This window comes from Cucumis melo, chromosome 7 (assembly GCF_025177605.1).
Source record: "Cucumis melo cultivar AY chromosome 7, USDA_Cmelo_AY_1.0, whole genome shotgun sequence".
NCBI classification, from domain to species: domain Eukaryota; kingdom Viridiplantae; phylum Streptophyta; class Magnoliopsida; order Cucurbitales; family Cucurbitaceae; genus Cucumis; species Cucumis melo.
Genome location: NC_066863.1, coordinates 11,463,125 through 11,472,590, shown reverse-complemented (window position 1 = coordinate 11,472,590; position 9,466 = coordinate 11,463,125). Strand labels below are relative to the sequence as shown.

The window sequence follows — 9,466 nt, the reverse complement described above, 5'->3', positions numbered from 1 at the left end:
TACACGATTAGGTGAATATGGTCTAAACGATCACTTATTATAGCAACACGATCGTTTAGATTTGAAACTCTTTTTCCATCTTTAAAAAGAAATACATGATCGTGTTGATACTACCTACACAACCGTATATCATTATCTACATGAACGTTTATCATGATAGTTTAGGAGACAATTACACGTGTGCGTGTGGCCGATTAATCTCACACGTTGACTGGAGCATTTTTTGAATTTTCTATTGTAGTAGACGTACAAACTTTTTTCATTTTTAGAATTGTTCTATACACAGTGTAGATATTCTACCGGTTTGTTATATTTTTTAAAACATCCCATAGAATATAAAATTAATAAATTACCACTAAGATTGATCTAAAGACAAAGTACTTGCAACATTGTAAATTTAAGATTGTTGAGGGACAAAATAGTCTAATACAAGATAATATGTTGATTACCAATTTATCTATAAAATGTAAGCAAGAGAGTGATTTTTCTTTTTCATTTTATTATTGGAAAACAAGATAGTGACATTTTTGGTCAATAGCCAATAGAAAGGTATCTAATAATCTTCTAAGCAATTTGTCTTTATAAAGAATTTTTTAGTAGAAAGAAAGAGAGATAAGAAACCAAGACTTTTCAACTACCGTGGACTTCTTCGCCGCCACCCTCTTCCTCACTCTTACGCATCGAAAGACAGAAAAATCTTATGTTTATTCTTTCCATCTCTAAAACCCCCATTCTTCAATTTCATGTACAATCTCTATCCTCTCTAATGGCGAAGTACCGTTCAACTGCAACAACCTTCCTATTCGCTTTCTTCCACCTCTATATCCTTGCCCTCTCTGTTTCCGGCGACTCACCCGCATCCTACAAACCCATCGATGATATTCTTCTTAATTGCGGTACATCTGAAACCTTATCTGTATTTGGGCAAAACCGCCCCTGGACCGGCGACGTCCAATCCAAATTCTTCCCTTCCGATTTCCATCAGAACCGCGCGTCCGTAACTTTACAGGCCAACACGCAATCCTCTTCCCTCAACGTTGTCCCTTACTCAACAGCACGCCTCTCACACTCCAATTTCACCTACTCTTTTCCGGTGAGTTCTGGCCCCAAATTCATTCGCCTTTACTTCTATTCTGCTTTTTACTCAAACTTCGACCGTTACAAAGCTGTTTTCTCTGTCAAAACAACTTCTATGCACACTCTTCTCTCTAACTTCAATGTTTCTGTCAATGCCGACGCTTCTGATCTTAATTCCCCGACGATTACTCGCGAGTTTTGTGTTTATACAGACGGAAACGATCAAATGCTTAACATTACATTCTCTCCAAAAAATCAAGACTCTTATGCTTTCATCAACGGAATCGAAATTGTATCCATGCCGTTGGATCTTTATTATATTCCGAGGTTGAAGCTGGTTGATCAGAATAACCAGTTCATCCAAGTTGGTAACAATACATCCCTTGAGATGGTATATAGAATGAATATTGGTGGAAGCTTCATCCCCTCTGGTGAAGACACGGGAATGTTTCGAACTTGGGTAGAGGAAAGTAATTACATGAATGATTACGTAACTGATGCTCGACCTGCGAACTTATCTATCCTACTCAATTTTATTGAAATACCGCCGTACATGGCGCCAGAAAATGTGTATCGCACGGCTCGAACCATGGGTCCGAATTCCACGCTTAATAAAAACTACAACCTTACATGGGAGTACCCTGTAGATCCTGGATTCTATTACATGATTCGTCTTCATTTCTGCGAGTTTCAGGCTGAGATCACTGCTGCTGCTGATAGAGTGTTCTTGATTTATATTAAAGACGCTATGGCCGAGGAAAGTTTCGATGTATTTCAAAAGGCTAGAGGAAAAGGTAATCCTATTTATGAAGACTATGGTGTTTTTGTTACTAATAGCAATCAGAAGAAAGTGAATCTCTCTGTAAAGCTTCGACCAAATCCAAATGACAATTTGACGAGATTCAGTAATGTGATCTTGAACGGTGTTGAAATCTTTAAATTAAATGATACGAATGGTAATCTTGGTGGTCAAAATCCAGATCCACCTCCCACTCAGTCTCTTCTACCATCCATCCCTCAAATGAATAACGATTCATCAAACACTAAAATTGTGGCAATTGTAATTCCTGTTGTCATTGGAGGTGTGGTGGCAATATTGGCTCTGGGTTTGCTTTTCTTTCGGCGACGAAAAACATTTATGGACCAAGCCTCCAGTGATGGAACTTCGTGGTGGGCTCCGTTTTCCACATCAACTAACAAATCAAGTAAGACTCGCAACTCCAATCTGCCTTCTGATTTATGTCGTTACTTCTCATTGGGGGAGATTAAAGCCGCTACCAAGAATTTTGATGATGTTTTCATCATTGGCGTTGGCGGATTTGGTAACGTGTACAAAGGTTACATTGACGATGGAGCCACTCAAGTGGCAGTTAAGCGGTTGAAACCAGGTTCAAAACAGGGCGCACATGAGTTCAAGACAGAGATCGAGATGCTCTCGCAACTTCGCCATCTCCATCTCGTCTCCTTAATTGGGTATTGTAATGATGGGAATGAAATGATTCTTGTCTATGAATACATGTCTCATGGAACTCTCCGTAGCCACCTATATGGGAATGACGAACAGCCTCTCACATGGAACCAACGCCTCCAAATTTGCGTTGGCGCGGCGAAAGGGTTACACTACCTTCACACAGGAGCTAATCACACAATCATCCACCGCGACGTCAAAACAACTAACATTTTACTTGATGAGAAATGGATTGCAAAAGTTTCGGATTTTGGATTATCGAAAATCGGGCCGGCAAACATGTCCAACAACACTCACATTAGCACCGTTGTCAAAGGTAGTTTCGGATACTTAGACCCAGAGTACTATAGACGACAACAACTAACCGAAAAATCTGATGTATATTCATTCGGGGTAGTTCTTTGTGAAATACTCTGTGCTCGTCCACCACTGGTACACTCCGCAGACAAGAAGGAAGTGTACCTAGCAGAGTGGGTACGACAGTGCCACCGTAATAACACAGTGGCTCAAACTATTGACAAGAACATAAGAAATGAGATATCACCAGAATGCTTGAGAAAGTTCATAGAGATCGCTGTGAGTTGTGTTGAAGACGTTGGCGTAAAGCGGCCATCAATGAACGACGTGGTGTGGGGATTGGAATTTGCATTGCAATTACAAGAGGCATCAAAGAAGAAGGTAGACGAAGATGACGTGGGGAGCGGCAAGAGGGACAGCAGCGAAGAACGGTGGTGGTTGGATGAAACATTGTTTAGTAGTACTGGTAGTGGGAGACGCGACTCGGAGTTGGGGGTGAGCAGTTACGTGACAACGAGCAATAGTGATGATTCGAGCTGTACACATACTAAAGGAATGTCCGGTACTGTTTTTTCTGAGATCAAGGACCCTGCAGGAAGATGAAGGATTTGTGCAGTAAGATTATTTTTTTTATTTACTTTCCCGTAATTTCAAATACAAGTTTATGACAACATTAGGAAGAAGCAAGTGTCCTTAGTTATTAATTACCGATAATTTATAATGTAGGCTTTGATTTAACATGCAATTAGATTGATCAGTTTTTTTAATTGTAAATTAAATTTTATGCAAATTTATGTATAATATTGTTAGATAGTTTTTGTTATTTTCGGGTTTATCTTTTCTTAACTTTCATGCCAAGAAGCAATTTTAGTCCTTGAGATTTGAGGTTATGTCTATTTCGTTATTAAAGTCTTCAAATGAACACTTTAGTCTTGATGTTTGAGAAATAGTTTTAAATGATCCCTAAAGTTAGTCGTACTCTAATTGAGTAATGGAAAAAATAATGTGGCCTTCAACCTTCCATCATAGTATCGGACTTTTTCCTTTTTGTTAATTTCTGGAATCAAGAACAATTTCCAAGCTCCCCCTAAGTAATTCCACTTATCATCCCCACAAATCTCTAGCCAATCTTGCCAGAAAGAATTTCACACGAGCATAGAGTTAGTTTACAAAACACAACAAATTTTTGTTTCCTTTTTATCTTTACTTATTTGATTTTTTCTTTCTTCAAATCTCAACTGTTTTTTTATTTTGCAAATCTCAACCTACCATTTTTCTTTAAAGAAATTTCCATACTTCTAGTCATTTACTTCTTTGTCACCGTAAAAAATTATGCAACTTTTACTTGCGTTTGAAGTAAATACCTCCATTTTCTTCGTCCAAAATCAAGATTGTGTTTTAAAACCCTAACAAGTTTCATAGATGAAAACCTAACTGGGCCCAATCAAATCTTCTGGGAGTAAAGAAAGAAAATTAGACAAAGAAAAAAAAGTTGAAAGAGGGGTGGGGAGAGAATGAAAGAGAGAAGCGATGCCACATCATAATAAAATAATATTCTAATATATTTTTTTCAAACTAATCATATTTAATAGTCAGATCATTTTTTTCGTTAGTCAACTAACTGCCTACGTGACTTTATGGACTATTTAGAACTATTTTTCAAACCTTCGCGACTAAAGTATTCACTTTCAAACTTTAGAGATCAAATACACCTCAACCTCAAATATTAGGGTCCAAAAGTGCATTTTGTCCTAACTTTTATTAAAAAAAAAATTCTTAGATTAGGAAATTGTGGTGGTGAAAGTTTTAAGAGTCTAAAGTTTAATTTATGCATGTAATTTACGAATCAAATTGAAGGAAGGTTGCAAGTGAGTAAAGAAGTTGCAGAGAATGAAGGTAACATCACCTGTACTAGTTCAAATCGGAGTTAATGGAGGAAACGACAGTGTTTTTTAGGGTGAGGGAAGCTAGAAAATCTAGAAGTCCAAGCCACACACCAAAGACTGGCGGAGGGTGGGACGAATCAACAGAGGCCTTCGCGAGAGGTGAAAACATTTAGCTTTAATGTCATCGTGGGTCGCCGTCACCGTCCTAAACGCGTATAGCTTCTACTTAATTTAAATGTTGCCGTCCAAAAAGCATATGGCTGTAACGCGTCGTGGCCGGACGAAAAGTTCCCTTTAGTGGCTGGCCGAAACGTTGTGGGTCACATTGAAAGGTCCTTTTGTGTGGCCGACTGGTAGAGATGACGAAGAGTGAGGTTGGGGTTTTTGGAGATTCTTTTGTGGAGATGGTAGAGAAGAAAGGGGAGATAGAAACAAAAATATATTTTTAATAATTTTTAATGAAAAGTTGGAGGGAAATGAAGGGGAAAGGGGAAATTTGCGAAAGGTTTAGCAACATTTAAGCTTGTTGCTAAAAGTATTTAATTTTAGTGACATTATTGTTGTGTTACTAATTCTTTTAGTGGCGCAGATTAAATATGTGTTACAAATAATAATCTTTTGTGGCAATTTCTTTTTGTGTCGCTATGAAAGAACCTTTACCGACGAAAATTACTTGCGCCACTAAAACTTTGTCACTGAATAATGAACTTCTTGTAGTGTATTATAAAAAAGGAAGAAGTTATTGTAAATGGTCAAATTGTTGAAAATAGTTAAAAATATATATATAGTAAAATTTTCCATTTTGTCGCTAATAGACACTACCAATATCATTGATAGACATTAAATAAAAGTCTATCAGCGTCTATGATAGCATCTGAAAATTTATTATATTTTATAAATATTTTAGTTCATTTTGTTATACTGAAAATATCATTTGTTCATTTTTTTTTCTTTTTTCTTGAGATTTTATTGGTCATGTAATGAAATATTTGCTACAACTCTTTTTTTTTTTAAACAAAAAAAGTGAAAGAGCTTAAGTGGAATTAAAATTTTTCTTAAATCATCGATTGATCCAAAAACTAGATAAATTAACATTCTTTCTCACTTGTGGACTTGATATATGAAAAAGACACTAAAAGTGGAAATATGTTTTAGTTTCAGAGAAAATAATTAACAATGACACAACCAATTCTAAGTTAATAGTTTGATGCTTGGGGAAGACCCTAAAGGAACTATTCCCGGTCCGTCTCCCGACCTCTCTTGCCGTGGAAACAACTCAAAGAATCCACAAATAGCCAATGGTTCGAGATTGGGATCCCTGATACAGGCCTAAAATGTGCATATTTTTGGGCATTTTAATGATACTGAGTGTTAATGACCAAAAGTCAAGCCGAGCAAAAACTGGCTAATCAAAAGCATCAAGAGATTGGAAGAAAAGTGAAGAAACCCTAAACAAAACAAGCCCCGCGATATTAGGTCAGCACCTTGCCTGCCTAAAATTTCAAGAGCTGCAATGCAAAATGTTGTTGTGCTACGAGGAACACAATCCTACGTCTCAACAAGTCAAAGGGAGCATCGCAAAGCCTACTTTCCTAAATTACAAATCGGGTATTTTTGGTAAGTTCTTCTTGGCCAAGTTTGGATTCCCTATTTATTTGGATGTTTTTCAACACTTACGACACATAATTCAACATAGAGTAAAAGAGCGGACTTTTTTCCTAAAAAGTTAGGGAGTGTGAGAATTACTTTGGAGATGATTCGAGATCTCGAGCTGACAACCAAGAGGAGATCATTGGACAAAATCCATCAAAGGAGGAGTCTTCACGAGAGTGTCTTCTCTGGTTCTTTACAATTCTTTACCTTTATGTTATCAAATTTGTGTGAAATATGTATTTGAGAGCCCTGAGTGGCTAGACTCGTTAGTTTTAGGGGCTTGATAGATTTATTTATGTAATTAGGTTTGCTTTAATTCTTTGTGGGGATATTGTTTAACTTATGTTTTTCAATGACATTCTGCTTTAATTCTTATCTGATTGGCCGACAATACATGTTAGCTTGAATTTTAATTTAATATATTGAAATAATTATTAATCTCTCATGAAAATAGTTAGATTGATAACTAATGAAAGGTTTGTTAATTAATAACAATTCTTAATACCACAAGTATTAATTTGATTTCAAAATATTTGTTATTATTTAAAATTGCGCCAGAATAGGTTGTGTGTTAAAGAGTGTAATTTTAATCTTAGTTTCTACACCTAAACATATTGTTAAAGTTAAATCCATGAATCAATTAAAGTAATCCTAATAAAATTTGTAATGTGAAACCAATACTGTCGCCACGTACCCGAGACGACGTGGAGCAGCCGACGTCCTTAAAAAAAGATTTAATTTTTTTAATGAAAAAGAAGTCGCCACCAATCTTTTTTACGGTGTGATTGGACACCAAAATAAAGTGAATCATTTTAAATAAAATAAAAAACTGGTCTACGAAAAAATTAGAGTTGAGTTCGAGAGTCATTTTTGTACGGAAAAGGTGTGAACACCTCGTAACACCTGTTTAGAAAAACGATGGTCAAATTTTATGTCTTGAATAAAATTCATATTTTTTTTTAAAAAATTATATCTTATTTCATTGCTCATCACTCCAATATTTAGAGCAATGACCCCATAAAATAGGTGAGATACACCAATTAATTAGATTATATTGAGGAAAAATTCCTCACTATAAGAGAATGAGAAATTATTACAATTTCTCAAATTCTATCCTCAAGAATCTAGAAATTGTTATTTCTAGATTTCCTTATAGAATTTATTTTAGCAAAATCGGTATGGATTATTATAAAAAAAAGGTAGATTAGAAAAATTTATGAAATATATATTTAATTTATAGTTTAGAAGAAATAATTTTAGAGCAAAAAAGAAAATTCTAAATGGTTTAAAGAGAGAAATTTTAAAAAAGATTTTCAAATTAAATGCAATTATGGTTACACGTATTTTAAAATTTTTAAAAAAAATTTAGTGAAAGTCAAATAGAAACAACACATCATAAACCAAATCAAATATACCACATAGTAAATTAGACAAATAATTTAAGATATCAATGCATGCATATACTAAATATAACGATAGTAAATGAAAATAGGCTAAAAGAAAAGGAAAAGAAAGATACATAATAACGATAAATAAAGTAAGAGAAAAAAAAAAGAAAAAAACTAAAATAAAATAATACATAAATAAATATATAACTAAAAAAATTAAATAACTAAGTAAATAAAAGAAAAGAGAATGAAACATAGGGATGATGGTAAATTTAAAAATAAAAAAAAAAAAAAAAAAAAAAAATAATAATAATAATAATAATAATAATAATAATAATAAAAAAGATAATAAAAGTTAAAAAACATTTATGAGTGTATCAAAAAAACTAAATAAATAAATGAGTAAAAGTTATATAAAATGTAAAAGTTATATAAAATAAAAAAAAAGGAAAAGAAAAAGAAAAAAGAACAGAGAGTGAAGTAAAAAAAGTTTATAAAGTAAAAACGATAATAATAAATAAAAGTAATAATAGGTTAGGAATAATTACAAATAAAAAAACAAATGAATAAACAGAAAAGAAGAAAAGAAAAAATAACAGGGGAGAAGTAAAAAAATTTATAAAATAAAATGATAATAATAATAACAAAAATAATAATAAGTTAAAAATAATTATAAATAAAAAAGTAAATAAATAAACAGAAAAGAAAAAAAAGAACGAGAGTAAAGTAAAATAAAAAATAATAATAATAAAAATAATAATAAGTTAAAAATAATTATAAATGAATAAATAAAAGTAAATAAATAAATAGAAAAAAATGAAAGAAAAAAAAGAAAGAAAGAAGAACAGGGCAGTTGCCACCACCCTTAAAGAAAAAAATAAATCATAATAATAATAATAATAATTAAAAACAAAATAAAACTGAATAAAGAAATAAATAAAAATTCTAAAAAAATAATAATAAATATAACAATAATAATAAAAATACATACATTTTTTCCTAATATTTTTTTTCTCTCTCTATTTTTAGAGAGAAGAAAAAAAGTTAAAAAAACTATATAAATAAAGAAAATTTTCCTTATACATTTTTATTTTTCTTTCTCTCTATGTTTAAATAAGAGAAGAACAAAAAAAAAAAAAAAAAAAAAATAAGTATTCAATCGTGAAGGAAATTGTTTGTTGTATGAAGCGCTGATCATTGAGATTAGGTTTAGGGTAAAGAAAGAAAAACAAATAATTATATAAAAATAAAATAAAAACAATAAAACAAAAAAGACTTAACAACTCACCTTTTGTAGAGAAATAGATTTCTTTAAAAAAAATTCGTAGAGATTCTCTCTAAACACTTTCTTTTTGTAGAGATTTTTTCTAAAACAATTTTTTCCCTCCCTTTTCCAAATGATCAAAGGTCCCTATTTATAGAATATGTACCACAAATTAGGAAAATTAATAAGTATAAAATCAAAATAAATATTATGTGATTTTATTAAATTTCTTTTTTAAAAAATATTAAAAATGTGATATTGAAAGATTTTGTTCAAAATAAATTTATATGTTTTTTCCTAATACGATAAATCAAATAAAGATTTTGTATAAATAAATAACTTTTTTTCTAAAGTGATAAGTCAAAATTGATTTGATTTTTTTAAATAATAGATATTCTCATTAATGGTTTTTATTTTCCTTTTAATAAAAGAT

General features: G+C 32.2%; 1 protein-coding gene across 1 annotated transcript; it reads left to right on the top strand.

Moving 5' to 3' along the window:
• The first annotated feature begins 488 nt into the window (after nt 1-488).
• LOC103502431 (receptor-like protein kinase FERONIA) lies at nt 489-3,665 on the top strand. The gene has a single exon (XM_008466364.3). It carries the CDS (start codon nt 701-703, stop codon nt 3,443-3,445), a length of 2,745 nt encoding a protein of 914 aa, XP_008464586.2. The 5' UTR covers nt 489-700; the 3' UTR covers nt 3,446-3,665.
• Nucleotides 3,666-9,466: the final 5,801 nt, after the last annotated feature.

What these genes read in the sequence shown, in the direction of transcription:
- LOC103502431 (XM_008466364.3), top strand. Translation starts at nt 701, where the DNA reads ATGTTTATTCTTTCCATCTCTAAAACCCCCATTCTTCAATTTCATGTA.